This window comes from Australozyma saopauloensis, chromosome 2 (genome assembly GCF_035610405.1).
Source record: "Australozyma saopauloensis chromosome 2, complete sequence".
NCBI lineage: Eukaryota > Fungi > Ascomycota > Pichiomycetes > Serinales > Metschnikowiaceae > Australozyma > Australozyma saopauloensis.
The window spans coordinates 267270-285300 of NC_086132.1; the positions used below are offsets into that span (position 1 = coordinate 267270).

At 43.6% G+C, this 18031-nt stretch overlaps 5 protein-coding genes and 2 non-coding genes across 7 annotated transcripts; 5 read left to right on the forward strand and 2 right to left on the reverse strand.

The window, feature by feature from the left end:
- The first annotated feature begins 40 nt into the window (after positions 1–40).
- Positions 41–122, forward strand: PUMCH_001369. The gene has a single exon. It is a non-coding gene; the product is annotated as a tRNA-Ser (tRNA).
- Positions 123–720: 598 nt separating this feature from the next.
- PUMCH_001370 (uncharacterized protein) lies at positions 721–1701 on the forward strand (the record flags this gene model as incomplete). The annotated part of the gene is made up of 1 exon (XM_063020426.1): positions 721–1701. One exon carries the CDS (start codon positions 721–723, stop codon positions 1699–1701), a length of 981 nt encoding a protein of 326 aa, XP_062876496.1.
- Positions 1702–3358: 1657 nt separating this feature from the next.
- PUMCH_001371 (uncharacterized protein) lies at positions 3359–7951 on the forward strand (the record flags this gene model as incomplete). The annotated part of the gene is made up of 1 exon (XM_063020427.1): positions 3359–7951. The coding sequence occupies one exon, from the start codon at positions 3359–3361 to the stop codon at positions 7949–7951; it is 4593 nt and encodes a 1530-aa protein (XP_062876497.1).
- A 93-nt stretch (positions 7952–8044) lies between these two features.
- On the reverse strand, positions 8045–8116 carry PUMCH_001372. The gene has a single exon. It is a non-coding gene; the product is annotated as a tRNA-Trp (tRNA).
- Positions 8117–9170: 1054 nt separating this feature from the next.
- Positions 9171–13166, reverse strand: PUMCH_001373 (uncharacterized protein; the record flags this gene model as incomplete). Its single annotated transcript, XM_063020428.1, has 1 exon — positions 9171–13166. The coding sequence occupies one exon, from the start codon at positions 13164–13166 to the stop codon at positions 9171–9173; it is 3996 nt and encodes a 1331-aa protein (XP_062876498.1).
- A 2246-nt stretch (positions 13167–15412) lies between these two features.
- On the forward strand, positions 15413–17353 carry PUMCH_001374 (uncharacterized protein; the record flags this gene model as incomplete). Its single annotated transcript, XM_063020429.1, has 1 exon — positions 15413–17353. One exon carries the CDS (start codon positions 15413–15415, stop codon positions 17351–17353), a length of 1941 nt encoding a protein of 646 aa, XP_062876499.1.
- Positions 17354–17396: 43 nt separating this feature from the next.
- Positions 17397–18017, forward strand: PUMCH_001375 (uncharacterized protein; the record flags this gene model as incomplete). The annotated part of the gene is made up of 1 exon (XM_063020430.1): positions 17397–18017. One exon carries the CDS (start codon positions 17397–17399, stop codon positions 18015–18017), a length of 621 nt encoding a protein of 206 aa, XP_062876500.1.
- Positions 18018–18031: the final 14 nt, after the last annotated feature.

The window sequence follows — 18031 nt, forward strand, 5'->3', positions numbered from 1 at the left end:
ATAGGTTGTGTAGGTCTACTTGGAGCTTTTATTTCAATAAGGCAACTTGTCCGAGCGGTTAAGGAGAAAGACTTGAAATCTTTTGGGTTTTGCCCGCGCAGGTTCGAATCCTGCAGTTGTCGTTATTTTTTGGACTTTTGGGGTCTAGGATTGTTTTTTGGATTCTTGAAATTTATTATCGATCACGATTTTGCGTCTGATTGTATTGGCAAGGTCTTTTTTTGTTTGATTCAGTTACGTTGTGAAGAGTAGGTTAAAGGCTCAAAGTCATACTATAATATCTATTTTTGTTTTTTGATTTCTGTTTTTATGTTCTAATCTCTCTTTTGGTTGAAGTTTTTCATAGACAATTCTTTTTTCTTTCTGTTTGGCTTGTCTCTGTAGTGAAAAGGCTGATTTGTGCAATGCACAAGCACCAAATATAAATCTCGAGAAATAATACGGTTCAGCAAAGTAGAATACTTATGAGTATACTGTCCGTCTTTTCTGGTTCCGCTAAATATTCGGGTTCTTTACATGACTCTCGAACCAGTGAATCACACTGAATTCAGATATGCACATTAAAATTTCTAAAATAATAAATAGTTTCTTTATCTAACATTTACAAAATATTATAGATTCCAATTCGTTACTGGTAAATATTCCTCTCACAACCTCTCGCCTTTGATTAATCTGGTTTTGCACCCATTTTGCAGCCAATACTAGCACCCTCTTTTCCAGATGAAACAGGTGTATCGACCACAGCAACTTTTGGAGTGGCGCCATGAGCGTCAAATGGAGCGAGCTTTATTTGCAGTGATTTTCCTGAGCTTTGATCTTGGTTTTCGTCAGCCACAGGGCTCGAGACGGTTTACGGGTAGAAGTCCCTCCAAAACAGCTGAATCTGGCGTGACCAGAAGAAATGGGAATTTCAAGACATCTGAGCCAATCATACAAATCTCTCTTTCGGAGCTCCCGCGCGGAACCCGTATAATTCGGGCGGCACCAGGTGTTCCCGTTCCAGAGAATGCCATTCCTGTTGCAATAAGCAATTCCCGAAATGTTACTTTCCTGAAGGAGGGCATAGATCGACTCTTGACCCCAGATGTTTGTGTAGAAGATCTGCCCTTTCAACTGAAATCGGTACGGCCAGATCTGCCATATCCTTGGTTTGTGAACACCACGGGGTTCTCTTCGTATCCACCCTATGGCTACAGCCATCCGAGCGATTTACGGAAACCAACCATGGTGAACAATTCCAATGACTGTTTTCTCAGCGAGATGGGTGCTTTTGAGCTGGGTGGGTCTGTCTGTACTACACGGGCTGGCCCCCGCCAGGAACAATCCACAAACAATGAAGCACCCATTGATGAGAACTACAACAGATGTCACTCGCCGAGCATTGAAGGAAGGTTTTCAGTGGGTTCCCAAGGAAATGGCGCACATTCATACCGTCGTTGCGGAGATATCTCGCCCAAAGGCTTATCGGACCAGCTCCAACCTGACTTGACCCAGTTTAAATACAACTACAAGTACGCGCCATACTTCGAGAAGTATTTGAGTCTGTCATTGTCGGTCGACTCTGTATGCAACGACAGAAAGGCCCCGCCCAGTGCATCGAGCGACTACAGCAGCAGCTCCAGCGATGTACATATACAAATTTGCACTGCCGACTTTGAAAGTCCATCGATTTCTTATCGTTCTGGCACAGACTTGTTCTGATTGTTCGTCAGAGAGGGCACTCAAAACTCAACAACCATAAGTATGTCATTACAGCGATTTGAGATCTGATTATTGAAGAATACGAAAATACACGAATTCATTTCTTTGGGTTGTAACTCATTGTATCTCATAATTTTACATTTTCCCTTTTTTTCCAGATCATCTCCATCTGCTAATCTGATCCTAATAACACTCCTAAAATGTCTGATTGGCACTACGTCAGACTACAAATGTATGTGGGTTTCTTAGTAGATCCGAGATTGATTGCTTGGTAGTACTTATACCTATAAATTACTTCAATTCTGGCCCACTTTCCTCATTGTACTAACCCCAGAACAGTAGACCCACAACTTCAGAATGTCAATCCAGCCCTTTATGATAATATTGACGTGGATCTTCTAACATGGAGAGCAATTGTGGAGCAGGCTTTATCCGAAATGTACGGATTGATGGGACTGGCTAGACACTACGATGTTTTCGTCAGACAAACACAAAAGCCGGCTCTTGCGGCGATTCTCCGGATCCAAAAACAGGATCTCGAAGTGTTCAGTACCAGCTTTGCGGGATTCAACTTTAGTCTAGCGGATTATTTGGGTAGACAGTATGATTTCAATGCTAGTGTAGCTGTTGTGGATCAGGCTGTTTCTTTGAGTTTGCTTGGTAGCGAGGATTTTATTAATGTTTAATGGCGTTTGAATTAAGGTGTGCCGGTTGATTAGAGAGGGAGAAAATGGTCCCGGTTGAGTAGCGTGTTCTCTCTGGTGTAGATTGTGCAACAAGGGTAATGCATACATACTAGAACTTTAAAGAATTTCAATCTGTCGCGGGTGATTGATATGGCTTTGAATCGAAAGGGTGATTCTACGGTGTTTTGCATTGTGTGTTGGTGCTTCACTGTGAGTATTCGTGTTCTCTCGTTCTTTCTGAATGGATCCGGACAGACTTGAACCAAGTTCGGGGCCACATTTTATTGACGTTCTTATCAACAATATTCTCGCTTTTTATTAGTCGAAGAGGTTGGGATGCGCTGTGCTAGATGAATCTGAAAGTTTACATGACTACTTTACTCTCTGGGCCATAGTGAAATCATGAGGAATTAAAATAGAAATTTAAAAATTCGAGCTCGAGAAACTTCCACGAGATATTTAATAGCCGGCACCGTTCGATTCATGTAAATTCCAGCGTACATCTACACAGTCAAGTTTCGATCTATCATTCACATCAGAACCAAAAGAACCAATACTTATAAACAACAATCCAAACGAAAACTAGAAAACTTGTCTAATTCAACCTAAAACAAAATAAATACAATTTCCACCCCCAAATCCATTATCACCAAACATTTTCAGTATCCCCCAGATCTCTCTCCACACTACCGTCCATATCAATCTACTACTCTTTATAGATACCCCTGTGAACAGTCACTCTCTCAATTGCCATCCACAATTGACTCGTGACCAAGCTTCGAAGGTAAACTATAAAAGCAGGCGATATTCCGCGCACAAATCTCCGCTCGTTTTTATTTCCGACTCCATATACACCGTTCATTCTGCCCTCTTTCATTGCGACAAAGAGTGCTTGCCAGAACGAGGCCGTGTCGTATATTCTCACAAAAGGACCAATTGAGACCGTTTATATAGATAGCTATTACTGAAAAATGCTCCGAGCCAATTGGTGCTGGCCACTGTTGGTAGTGTTGGTTCTTCTTAGTCTAGGATTGCATACCCGGGCTGAGGATTTCACTCCAGAGGTAAAACAAACCATACATGATTCGCCCATCTCCTGGCAAATCTACTTCGATGATTCGTCGACTGTTCTCATCATTAAAAGTAAGTCTGTGGAACGCTCCACCGATGATGGTGCTACCTGGACCAAAGTGCCCGAAATGGCTGGGTTTGAGATCGAGGAGATGATTGTAGATCCCAACGTAAAGGAACGGGCTATTGCTTTCACAACTGGAGCAACCCACTTTGTCACCAACGACGTTGGTAAGTCTTGGTCCAAGTTCACCGTAAAACCACCAAAGTCCAGCGAAACTTGGTCCGTTGGAAATGTCAACTTTCATCGTGAAGACAAGAACTTGGCAATCATCAAGCTTGAAGTTTGCACGGGCGGGATCTTCCTGTGGCTGTGCAAGCCTCACCACTTCTACACCAGAGATGGTTTTAAGTCAGACCCCAAGGCGCTCGTAGAAGACGCCGAGGCTTGTAAGTTTGCCTTCTCTGAGAAAGACTTTGATTCCGACATTGCCAAAGAGACCATTTACTGTTCCCGCAATACCGTCAACTCGTTCGGCCACACAACTAAGTCTGAACTATTGGTATCCTCCGACTTTTTCAAAACAGAAACCAAACTCGAGAATGAGCTTTTCAAATCCGGTAAAATCATCAACATTCGGACTGTGTCTGCTTTCATTTTGGTGCTTGTTCAAAAAGATCGTTTCAGCCAAAAATCGGAGGTCTCTATCTTAACTTCAAGAGACGGAAAGTCGTTTGAGAGCTCTGACTTTGACGTCCTGATGGAATACGGTGCTATTGTCTTTTTGGATTCTTCTCCCGAGTCGATCCATCTCAGTGTCATGCAACCCAAAACCTTCTCTATAGGGGAGTCCACCATGTTCTCCTCTGACTCACATGGATTGCAGTTTAAACCTGCCTTGGAGCATATGGAGCCATATTCGATCACGAAGTCTCAGTACGTTGATGGTGTGTGGTTCGCAAATATTTTGGGTGAATCAAATTCGATGATGGGATCTCCTTTCTCCAAGGAATGGATATATTATACCAGTAAGATCTCCATGGATGATGGAAAGACCTGGGATCTCATGGAAGTTGTAGATGACGAGAAGTGCAATGTCAATGATGGCTGCTCGCTTCAGATTTGGAGCATAGCCGATGTTGCCAACAATGACAAGTACGTCACTGGCCCAACGGCTAACATCATGCTTGCTGCTGGATATGCTGGCAAAGGTCGCGTATCTCTTCCCAAATCATCCACTTTCATATCTCGGGATGGAGGTGTTACTTGGAAAATGGCAATTTCTGAGCCTGTGATCTACACTTTTGCTGACCAGGGCAACATCATTGTAGCCGTTGGAAGCAAATCTCACCCCTATGAATCAGGTTTAACAGACATTGTTTATTATTCCTTGGATCAAGGCGAATCATTCCAAACTCTCAAATTGGATGCCCCTTTGCAACCTCAGCTGATAATTACTACCCTCGATGGATCAAGCTCCAAGGCCATTCTTTTCGGTAATCAAGACAACGGTAAGGATGTTTCTTATTCTCTCAACTTCGAAAAGGCGTTTGGAGGTGCCGTTTGTGGCGAAGACAGCTTCGAAGTTGTCAATGCTCGTGTCCCCTCCGGTTCCAGTGAGCCAATTTGTGTGATGGGACACAAAGAAAGTTTCAGAAGACGGAAGCAAGATGCCAAATGTCTTGTTAAAAAACTTTTCGAAGATGTCAAAGTACAAGAGGATCCTTGTGAATGTTCTGCGGAGGATTTCGAGTGTACTAAATATTTTGACTTGTCTGAGAAGAATGCTTGCGTTCCAAATCAGCAAAAAATTGCTGAATATTGTAAGACTCAAAAGTCGAAGAAGGTCAAACTTGCTCACCAACAATTGAAGTCCGGAAACTTGTGTGCCTTCAATAAGAAAAAAGAGTCGGATTTCGTTGCTGAAACTGAATTTGAGTGCGATAATTTGGACGCCCCACTGGACGGTAGTACAAATAGCTCTCAAATTATGAGCGGCCTTTCAGAAATCGAGGGTTCTCTCCTTCAATATTCTTATGTGGAAACCGGCGACAAAAATGCGGACAATATATTAGTCAACACTGATAAACACAACGCTTATGCATCCAATGATGGAGGCAAAACTTTTGTGAAAATACCCATTGGTGAAAAAACAAGGTATTTCGCAGTGGGAACGGTACCAGGCACTGTTGCCTTGTGCTCCGAGGAGAACATCTATTACTCCACAGATGGTGGGTATTTCTTCACGAAGTACGAAGCACCTGGAGCACCTCCTCAATCTGGTAATGCCATTACTTTCCATCCTAAGGATAAAATGAAATTCATATATTACACAGGCGAAGGTTGTGGCTCCTTTTCGGGATCTAGATGCCAGCTGTACTATACCACAGATGGTGGAAATTCTTTCGAAGAGCTACTTAAGGACACCGGAAGGTGTGCCTTCGTCAATGAGACGCTAGGTATTTCATCGGAATTGATCTATTGTGCTGTGGCGTCTGGTAGCAAAAGAAAGTTAGTATCCTCTTCAAATTATTTCAAAGAATCCAAAGTTCTTTTTGAAAGCATCGTTGACTTCGCGTTGCGCTCAAAATTCGTTTTCGTTGCCAGCGTTAATGATGACCAAAAAGAGCTCATTGCACAAATTACCTCTGATGGCGAGAACTTCTCTACTGCGTTCTTTCCAAGCGACTTTAAAGTGGAGGCGCAGACTGGCTACACCATTCTAGAGTCTGAAAGTCAATCCATTTTCTTGCATGTCACCACAAACAAAAAGAGTGGACAAGAAGTCGGCACAATTCTCAAATCCAATTCAAATGGAACATACTATATCACCGCTTTGCCAGATGTGAATAGAAACTCACAAGGGTATACTGATTTCGACAGGGTGGATATTATAGAGGGTGTTCTTCTTGCCAACGTTGTCCTTAACCCTAATCAGGTCGGCAGTAAAAGACTTCAAACGAAAATTTCTTACAACGAGGGAAGCGAATGGCATTATTTGGCTCCACCGGCAGTTGATTTCGAAGGGAGAAAGTACGATTGCATTGGCAGTCCTCTCTCGCGTTGTGCCCTCCATTTGCAGGGGTTCACTGAACGCCCAGATTATCGTGATACATTTTCGTCTACATCAGCAATTGGTTACTTGATTGGCGTTGGTAATGTTGGTGAATATTTGGACTTTTCTAATTTGAGCACGTTTTTGTCAACAGACGGAGGTATCACATGGAGAGAAATCCGGAAAGGAAGCTATATGTGGGAGTTTGGAGACAGAGGAACTATTCTCACGTTGGTCAATGCAGTTGATCCCACAAAAGAGATTCTTTACTCCACTGACAACGGAGATACCTGGTCAACATATGAATTCACTGATGAGCCTGTACAGATTTGGGATTTGGCCACTGTACCAACAGATACAGCCCGTAAGTTTGTGATTTTTGCTGGCGAGAAGGGCTCGCTTAAACTGAACACAAAGATTTTCTACATTGATTTCACTCACTTCTATTCCAGACAGTGTCAGCTTGATCTTGATAATCCTTCAGAAGACGACTTCGAATATTGGACTCCAAAACACCCCGAATCTTCGGACAATTGCTTGTTTGGTCGTGAAACCAAGTACTTGCGCCGTGCCAACGGCCACAACGATTGTTTCATCGGAGCCTCGCCATTGGAGGAAGGAAGCGTTGTTGTTCGCAATTGTACTTGTACCAGAAGAGACTACGAGTGTGACTTTAACTTTTATGCTGACAATGATGGCACTTGTAAGTTGGTTCACGGACACGCTGCAGAGGATAGAATGCAGAAGATGTGTCTGGTGAATGGCACTTTCCAATATTTCGAACCTACTGGTTATAGAAAGATTCCTTCATCCACTTGTTCTGGTGGGAAGATGCTCGACTCATGGGACCCTAGACCATGTCCAGGACACCAACAGGAGTTCAACGAATTCTACGGCAAGAATATGAGTTGGGGTAAGTTTTTGCTTCTTCTCGTTATTCCTTCTGCGGTCTTTGTTTTCGCTGTGTGGTTCGTGTACGAAAAAGGTGTTCGTAGAAATGGTGGATTCCTGCGTTTGGGTCAAATTCGTCTTGATGATGACGACGAATTCCTGCCAATCGAAGAGAACTCTGTCGATGTGGTGGTGAATCGTATTGTTCGAAGCGGAATTGTCGTTGTCGCGGGCACTATTGCTGTTTTCAAGACGTTGCGCAAAGTTGACCGTAAAGTGATGGAAGAGATCATGCGGGTTGTGTTTGGTCGCCGCCCAGGTCGTCGTAGTTATGTACGTGTGCCTGAGGAAGAAGACGAGTTGTTCGGAAACTTTGAGGACAATTATGAGGAGGAGATTGGCGATGACGCCGATTTCGACTTTGATGTGCAACTGGATCCGGAAATTTTCGAGGAGTTTACGGACCAGGAACCCAATGCTGACAGTCAGCTTTTTGACATTGCTGATGAGGAAAGCAGAGGCGACGAGGAAGAGCCTGTCAAGTAAAAATTATGTTTATCTAGACTGAAATAACAATTGAATTTCAAATTTTTAGTAATCAGATGACGATCAAAATTGATATGAAAAACAAAAAAAAGATGACACGGACAGGAATCGAACCTGCAACCCTTTGATTTGGAATCAAAAGCTCTGCCATTGAGCCACCGCATCACTTACAGGAAAATAAAAATGGCTGTTATTCATATCGTATTGAACCAAGAGAATTGAGATGTGCTTATCAATTCTCTATTTGAGTATTTTCCCACTTCTGTAGCAGTGAGCTAAAACTATGAAACCTCAACATTCTCAAGGTCAGCAGCATCGTAAATTCAAAAGAAACTAGCTATTCGACAACAAGATGGGAATATCAACCACGGAAATTTCAACAGAAACACACTTGGATGCGGGTGGATTGATAATATCCCTTTCCGTAACCATAATCGTTCTATATTTAGTTGAGTATCCATATGGATCATTGGCATCATAGCATGCCCAAAATTTCCAATTCCCGATAAGATCATTTTGGATCACAAGGCTCACTGGATTTATAGGCGAGCCAACGGCTAGAAATCCGTCTTGGCTTCCCACCACATATGGAACATCTGCCGAAACTTCAAGCTGGGCAACGTTGGCGCCATCAATGTAATATTGATCTTTTCGTGCATCAGGATAATCTAAGAAATAGTAATCGAATCCATAACCGGAATTAATAGCGCTAAGATAGCCAATCTCGGTTCCGTCTTGGTCCAAGGCATGGAAAGTGACATTTCTAGCTGCAGCAACACTTGTGATCGCAGCGAGAAAAAACAAGAAAATTGTCGCTTTCATTCAGTGTGGTTTTGAACTTGTGCTTTGTGAATGATTTCTGTAATGTTGTCGAGGTGGCTTTTGAACAAGGAAATGTCTTTTCTGATAGCAAACTTAATCAATTCCAATTTTCCTTTCTGACAATTGCAGCTGCTTTTTATAGTGGGCATACTAAGACTCCCAAAGAAAAGGGATCGACCAGATGCTATCGCAAGCTGTCACGAGTATCCAAATCACGAAGGGATCGACAATAGGAACCCACAGATCGTCTTGATCTAGGAAACTTCAAAAATAAACTGAATTGTAGTTCCCGAAATGAAGGATTCGTAGAATCGAGTTATTGTGGCTCTTGTAATACAGATACTTCCATGCTACTTTGTCAAAAAATTAGTCTGTATTAAATAATTAAACGAGTGTCCTAGTAGTTTCTTTGCAAGTCCATTTCATGGAACAAATCACCCGGGTCGACAATGTTCATCATGTCGTCCTCGCTGATTCTTTTTCTCATCGCCTCTCTCTTTTTTGATTCTCTCAAAAGGAAGAACAACGGAATGATATATAAAAGTCCCACAAATGCAGTGGATCCTAAGGCACACGCCAAAGAAATTCCCACAACTTGGCCCACAGATAAGTGCTTCAGAGTGCTCTTGATATCATTGGACGATTGAAGTCTATAAATGTCCTGGAATGAAATTGAAGATACCAAGCCAATCTTAGAGCTGTTCAGGGTAAAGACATAGGGAGACCAACTGCTTCCGTCAAACACCGCCAAGTTAACTACTCCATATCCCTTCAAACTGAACACACCAGAAAGCATGAGAGCCTTATCAGAATTGAAGTACGTCTGGTTACTGTTGTTTGAGCTTTTTGAGGCAAGCTGAACGAGTTTCAAGTCGGTGAGCTTGGTAGTGTTCGAGTAATCAATGGCTGCATCAATGCGAGACCAGCCAGTGCCATTGAACCCAATCACGAAATCATTTCCCTTGGCCACCATTCTACTCTTCAATTGTGCATTGGAGTTGTCATTGATGATGAATTTAGTCACATGCTTGTCAGATACACCTGTGGCCATGAACTCATTTGGTGGTAAAGCAAACAGACTGGATGCAAAATTGTACGTCAAGAAATTTGTCTTGGTACCATTGAACACGAGGTCTCCACTCAAGAGTGCTATTTCTGAGCTGAAGAACTTTGCGTCAGTGACTGTTCCACTCAAAGCGACAGTATTAGAGCCGGTCTGCGGATTGAGCCAACGCGTATTGACTGTGTCGTAGATACAAACGACGTTACAGTCAAGTGATCCAGCACGATCAAATCTGCCGCCAACAAGAAGCTGTTTGTTCTCTTCATAGAGCGCTAACGCATTCACTGATATGGCAGATCCGTTGTACGTGGAAAGATCTGGAGGCTGGACCAGTGACAACGTCAGATTCCGAAGACTGTAGACGGATACACCTGTGACAGGCAAGTTACCTGTCTTAACCGATCCGTTGCTTCCAACATAAAGGAATTCGTCATCTGGATCCACAAACAAAGCGCTTACAACGGAATTGTTGTCCCATGTGGCTCCTTTGTAGATTTCCGTGAGAGTGTTGTTTTGAATGACTGCAACATTTGGACTGGACAGGTTGCTTGTGAATTTACCCCCGATCACAGCGAATGTCGAGTTCACATAATAAGAGGTTCTTATCGCGCCGCTGCTCAAATTGAAACTGTAGCTTTGGATGACGGAATTATTGGAGAAAAACGCCTGATCACGACTGTTGCCTGGCATCGAAACAAAATTCGATCCTATGACTATCTGAGCATCGTTGAGAGTCAATGAATTTGTAATGTCAAGCACATTAGCTTGACTCAGCCATGATTTCTGCGAATTATCCCAAGTGATGTAGCTTCCGTCCTCATCAGCAAATACGAAATATTCTGTGCCATCAATGTAGATCTGAGTGAATTGTGAGAAGTTGATGTTGTAGAACGGATTGCCGAAGGAATAAAGTTGACCATCTTGGTAAAGGGCAACGTTAGACGCAGTCTCAGTGGTGGCATTTCCCGCTGCTAGGTTCTTTATTGTTCCTGAGCTTATGGAGAATTGACCCAAGAGAATCGAGGCATTTCCATATGGGAAGACGCTCGTAATCGTATTGTTGAATGTGAATCCAAGAATTTGTTGTGAATCTCTCTTAGAAATTCCTTGAACCTTTGCTAAAGTCTCGTTCAGAGTGCTGTTATACCCATCGAGAGACATCGAAATTAGATTGGAATTTTGGAGAGTAACATTAGGGGATGAGAACGTTCCAAGTAATTGAAGGGAGTTGCCATTGACAAAAACTTGATCAATCGAGGAAGTCAGAGATAAATTCGCACTGAGTGAGTTGATTGTTGAATTACCCACAAAAGTATTTGTCTTTGCGACAATGGTAGAGTTTCCAGAAATTGAGTAGACTAGAGTTGGATCAAAGCTACTGAAATTGGCCAATGAGTATTCAAAAAGACCATTAAGCGACATTTTCAGTATGAACGACTTGCTTGTGTTTGTGCTATTCGTTGAGTTGGTCAAGTTTTTCACGAAATACGTGTCAAGCTCCACAATATTTGCAACAGCTTTGTCTGCAACCATCCAAGGGTCTTGGACAGATGGATTCACCGGCGATAAATAGTCCAATCTGATCCGGTTTTGGCGTGAGCTTGAAGAGGCATTGAAGTGTCCAAAGAAGAGATAGTCGAATTTGTCCTCCAAGTTGTTTTGGTAGATTTGTTGCGAGGACACAGTGGTTCCATTGGCACTAATGACAGTTGCATTAATTATCGATCTCTTGTCACAGGAGCCATCTAAGGCACATCCAGGGGTGTATAGGAGAATGGAGTATACACCTGAGTAGGAGATATTAGGATAAAACGTAAGTGATGCGCTGCTATCTTGAACAGCAGAAACAAGATAATCTTTCGTAGTCACTGCACTGTTGAGCTGTTTGATCGATTGCCAAGACCCGTTGTTGATCTGAACGCTATTGCCGACACCGTTAGACGCTGAGCCACAATTTGGCTCATTGAATGTGTTGTTTGCGTAAACGCGAATCTGGTCTTGGTACAACTCGATACCAGCGAATTCTGCCTTTGAGCCATACCATGCAAGCGCAGTAAGGCCGACCTTGTCAATTGTCAATTGATTAACTAGAGCAAACTCCTGATAATTACTGCCATATCCGAGATTTCTTGAACTCAGACCAGGGTAGTAATACATGGACAATGATCCATCGTTGTTCACAAAAACGGAATTGTTTTTGTTCAAACTGCTCGAATTTAGTTTATTTGTCTCTGTGATATTCTTCAACGAATTCGACTGCAATAACGGACACCAGGCATCACAGTATGCGAGTGTGTTTGTTGCAGGATCAACATATGTGAGATTCATGATACCATTGTTTGGATAGGTATAGATTCTGAATGTCTTGATACCGTCGGAGGCGTCATCGGGGAGATAGATTCTTACTTTTGTAGGTGAAAGGCCCTTCATTGCGTCTGGCAATTCCACGGCCCATTCTGCACCGCTTCCGTCCAAAGCAGACCAAGTGGTGGCCAGAGAAGGACATATTAGAGAAGCATCGTTATTGCCAGGGGCGCCGTTCAGGTTTGAGAAAATGGCATGTTTAAGCAGAACCAATTGCTCTGCTGAGATGAGTGAAGTGTTGGTGGAGTTTGTAGTATTATCGAGGGTAACATTGTATGTTACGTTGTGCATGAGAAGTTGAGGGAACCCTAGCGTGTTGAATTTTCCACCAAACACAATAGAGCCAGGGTTGGCGCTGTTTCCAGAGTACTTAGCAATGGAGTTGACAACAGAATCAGGTCCAAAACCCAAGAACGGGGTACTCTGAAGCGCCTTGGTTCTCGAATTATAGACGGCAACACCATTTGTGTTGTTGAAGCTGAAGTCACCTCCAAAGTAGACCAATTCTCCATCCACAAGCGCGGTCAAAACGTTTCGTTTGATTTGGTCGTCTCTTTTCAGCGCGAGGGGCCAAATGGAGCTGAACTGGCCAGTTGTGACGTTGTACACCACAGGAGACTGGACAGGAGTCTTATTAATGTGGGTGAAATTACCTACAAGGAGCACGCTATCGTTGGTAAGCTGCAATGCTTGTGACACCAGGCCATCGAGTGTGGCAGCTGTAGAGATGTCTGAAGTGGTGGTGTTTCTGATGTAGAAACCGACACTGCCCAGAGGCGGCGGTGTAAGAAATGCGGATGCGTTAGCTGTGTTGTAGAAAGACACGCCGTCGAAGTCTCCAAACAACGAGATCCTTCCCCCCAACAGATTGAAGTCGAGGTTTGCATGCTGGAGGTTGGTTAACGCCGTGACGTATAGGGAGAGATACAACAGTAGTAGTAGTGAGTGGAGCTTCAAAGAGAACATGATGGGGGTGTTTTCTTTCCTTTTTCAATGAGAATAGATGCGATGTTTTTTCTAGTGAGAGTCCCCGTTGGACCGAGTGGAGTTGGTGTTTGTAGATCTATTAATGGCACCTGAGCCAACACACCGCAAAACAAGAAAACACGATGAAATTACAAGGTTGCCAGCAAGTTCCAGCCAAAAAAAGAGAATCGGTTATGAGCAAGAGCGAAAAAGCTGGCGGTCTTCAGGACAAAGCGACCCGGATCGATACTGGTAAAGCTAAACAGACGGAAATAGAGAACAGGTCAAGCGACAGGCAGCAGCTGCGTCCGACGAAGAAGTCAAGAGAAAATGGGGCTGGCGAAAGGAGCGGCGGCGAAGTCCCGGAAGTAAAAAGATACCAGTGTTGGCAGATGAAAACAATAAGTAGTAGGTAATTTCCGATGGGGAGAGACAGGAATGGGTACGGCAGGAATGGGACGATTGGGCTAAATCGAGACAATGCGGAATGTGACAGAGAACTTTGATTTGGCGGCAGATCAGGGGAAAAAAAATTTGTGCGGTGCGGGAAGTGTGTATTGTATGGTATTTGGATTTTGTTCACTGGAAATTTTTGTTGTTGTTGGTTTTTCTTCGGTGTTTGGAGCCAAGGTCGCTGGTGATGTCTCTGTGCAATGAAACAGACGTTTCAGATCTGGACCTGAAAAAACGGGCAAGGGCTGGGGGAACAATCGCGCGGCGATACAGTTGGCAATTAGACTATTTTTTTAATTTTCTCGATTCAAAAAAACTCACTTCAAAATCTAACTCTTTTCTAAATTCTTCGGTTTCGAATTAGCGGCCCTTTCTTTCCCTCAGAGCCCCTTTCTCTCAGGCGTTGCAGCGGACGTATTCATGCAGCCGCGCCGTTGCTACAGTGCTGGACCTGAAACATGCGCCGTAAATAAACATTTGTGGATGCAACGGGATTGAGGAGAGGTGGTTTTTTTTTTTTGTGAGTGAGATTCTGTGATTTTGTCTGTTCACATCTTAGTTTTCTGGAAATCAAATGGGCAATTTCACGTCCCGTTTCTTCATCACTACCTCCATTGAAGCCTCAAACAATTTCCACCTCGTCCATTCATCTGGAATGGGAAAAATCGCTGCACTATGGCTGGGGGAGCGTTGGCTTGTCATGTTTGGTTGTGGGCCCAATCGGGAAAGTTGATCTGCCTGCCTGCATATGCGCAGATGGTGGTGCGTCTAGAGATCAGTGCTCCTGTCCACTTCAACCTTATTTGCAACGGCGCATACAGACACTGAATCGTGCCTCTTCTTTGGGAACAATGACTGGGTAATTGGGTTAAGGCGTGTGTTCATCTGTCCCGAATAGGCATTGGTCAAGGTATTGTGACTGCAGCCATTCTGCATTGTGTCTATATGGAGGGTGAAGAACATCGTAAAATTGTGTCGATCAGAGTGGTCATCATATGATGACAGGATAATCTCGGTGGAATTCATTCTCCTTCTGGAGTCAAATGGCAGGTTCCGGCTGTTAATCTGGTTTTGGCAGGTTTTGGCAGGTTGACGGGTTTGCGTGGGTAGATGTGAAGGTTTGCAACCAAGGAAACAGAATAGAGCAGGACTAATTGTCTAACAAAGAAATATGTTATGTTCATTATAGATACTGATTAAAAAGCGGATTGTCCTTTTCTTTGTTTGATTGTATGCAAAATCGATTTTTAGTTGTGTTTTTTCAATTTCGACATTGTTGTGTACTCCTGTCAATTCTTCAGAAATGGAATCAACTCATGGTGTCTTCTATCCAACCCGAATTCTGAAATTTTAAAGAATTCAATTTAACTTCAAAATAAAGAATCATCAAATTCTGGTTGTTACGAAAATATTTCAAACCCATTCTTACGGCAATCGTCTTTAAGGTAACCTGACTTCTCTTACATACACCCGCTCAATACGACCAAACGCAATATGTCATAAATTGGAAATTGGATTTTCACATTTACCCGTTTCGTTTTTCAATTACTGACATTGGGCTCTTTCGTTCCTAAACAAATTAGTTTATACGCCCAGCCTACGATACAACTTCACCAATTGTTCACACCACAGCACACAAAAAAACGTCTTCTACACAAACTAAAAATAATTAAACACTATTTTACCCATCCCAACCTGAATTGTCATGTTCTCTCCAAAACCCATCTTCCTCACCCTCTTTCTTTCTCCACCCCATATTTCCAACCCCCAATATACCTCTTATAGAAGCACCTATGGCAATTGAAGGTGTGCAGCCGTCGGCAGCTCGGCAGCTTTTACTCCAGCATACACTTCTGCCGCTAATATCGATCCATCTGACCCTCAATGCTGACGCGCTCTTCCAAACAGAGTGCAATGACACTCTGATATCTACGCTTCTGGTTCTCAGACCCTACGGCAACAATGCTCGGTATAGTGTCCCGAACCAAAGCTACCGCATTGCAAATCTTCAGCTTATAACTCGAACGTACGGGCTGTTTCCCGTTCGGTTCGATGCACCGCTTCCTGAATTACTCACAGTACACAATCTTGCCGAAGATAAGAAGGGAGAGATAGCGCCGCTCTTCAGTATTTCGTCCTTGGAGCAGCTTCTCAAGCATGCATCGGCAAATTCTAGAACAGACTTGTATTCAGATATGTTCCGCAAGGTGTTGACGTCAAACCGGATTCTGCTGTTTGACACTTTGAACCACCCAGTAGCACACATTTTCGTAGTAGACTATGCCACTGATTCGGTCGAGACAGTTCGACAGCTCCTCGTAGAGTTCCGCAACTTTGCGTTTCCGCGGTACTTTCAGATCTCGGACGTTTTGTTCCATGCGTTTGTGGCATTCGACTCCCGTATCGTGGCAGAGACCGAGGTCCGGAGGTTTCAAGAGGAGCTCCGAACGGCGCTCTCGGTAGGATCGTCGGCGTTGCCCATGTTTCTGGGCGTGGACTCGGATCCGCTGAAGGTTCGGATGTCGAAGCTTGTAGACATGACTATCCAAGAACAAGTGCAACATCTCTCTCTCCAACATACTGCCGAAGACAATGAAAGCATACATGTGCCAAAACTGCTTGATATGACGCTACGATTAAAGATCTACGAGTTTTTGTCGAAGGTATTGATTCCCTATATGGAACAGAAGATCCGTGTATGGGATGATCTGGTGCTCCTACCCAAAAAGTCTATCACAGGACGCTTGTTCTCCGTCTCTCGGAAGTTCTTCAACAATAACAACAACGACGTGACTGCCAGCGGAACAAGCCCGAACACGTTCAATCACCAAGACAACTACTACTATCGTTCGTCTCCCGAGCAGGTCATTCGAAAACTCGCAGATTGGTCTCTCATGTTGAAGGACTTCAAGTATGCATATTCCACCTATGACCTCATAAAAAAGGATTATACAAACGACAAGGCTTGGGTCTATGTGGCGTCAACACAGGAACTTTGCATTATTTCGCTTCTTTTAGCTCAAACACAGCCGCTGGCGTCTGACACCCTTCCTTTGATTCCAGATAGAAACACACTAAGAAAGATACGACATGATATCATCGAACCTTACATGGATAACCTCACTTACACCTTCAAGCTGCGGTTCAATGTAAAAACATATGCCATCAGGAGTTATTTAATCGTTGCAGAGTTGCTTTTGAACATGAGCAGCATGTTTAGTATTCCCTGGTGGTGGGACGACTTGATCGAAGGCTATTTTCTCAAAGCAGCAACGGATATAGATGCTCATTTAATCAGCTCTGGAGCTGTGTCCGGTCCACATGTTCTCCGCGCAATCATCTATGAGCGCATTGGCTATGCAAAAGCCATTGCATATTACGTTCCATTAGAGGCTGCTGACCTTCTTCAGCCAGTCCTCAAAGAGGGCGTTTGCGTACAAGTGCCAGAGGAAGTCGAGGAGGGCGGGTATGAGAATTCGGCAAAGATAATGCCTCAGAATGACAACTGCATTTCGGGCAGAACAAGGTTTAGAAAAAGTGCCATGTGGTATCTCATGGCCCTGTGGGAGTGGCGGGATCTAGACAATCCACATCAGGTGCTTCGTTTGTTGCAGAACTTGAAGATCCGTTTCAATGTGGACGAGGTTACTAAAAACTGGTACGATAGACAGGGAATGGCTCTAGAGTCTCTCAAAAGCTTCTGCTTGCCAGCAAACAGAGAACAAGCCAGTTAATTAGGTGGCCCTATGTAGCGACTAACCACGACAAATTAGAGGAATGGGAAAATTGAGTCGTAAAAACTACATGTTAATCGAATGGTATTTGCCTGGAATAATTCACGTTTCCCATTGTATTTGTCATATTGTACTTGAATTTAAATCTCCACAGTTAAAGCTGCATCTCTTATCTACTCCACATACAATGAACAGAGCAGCAAGAATACTACAAACCAGAGCCTATGCAACAGTGCATCCCAGAAGAACGCCCTCGTTCAGAGAACTAACAAGAGCGCCTGTGTTCAAGACCTTGTTTCTCACGATTGTGTTTGGATCCGTGGTTGTAGAATCCACCAAGAGCCGAAAAGAGATTGAGGCGTTGAAAACTGCGTACGAGGCCAAATTCCGCATCATAGAGGACGTGACTCGAAAAATCCGCAACAAGGAGCCTGTGAATGTGGCTCAGGAACTCAGTATTGCCAACTCCATCACCAGAAACAAGTATAACTCGGTAACGGATGTTGAGTTGGATGAACAATTTGAAGCGTTCCTCAAACTGGTTGATGAGCCAGATGACTTGGAGCAGTTGACCGCACAACCGGTTGAGGCCTCGAAGCAGACCGTAATCGACGAAACCCCAGTATCAAATGTAGAGAAGAAGGATGAGAAGTTGTTCCTATAGCGATCGCTCAATTG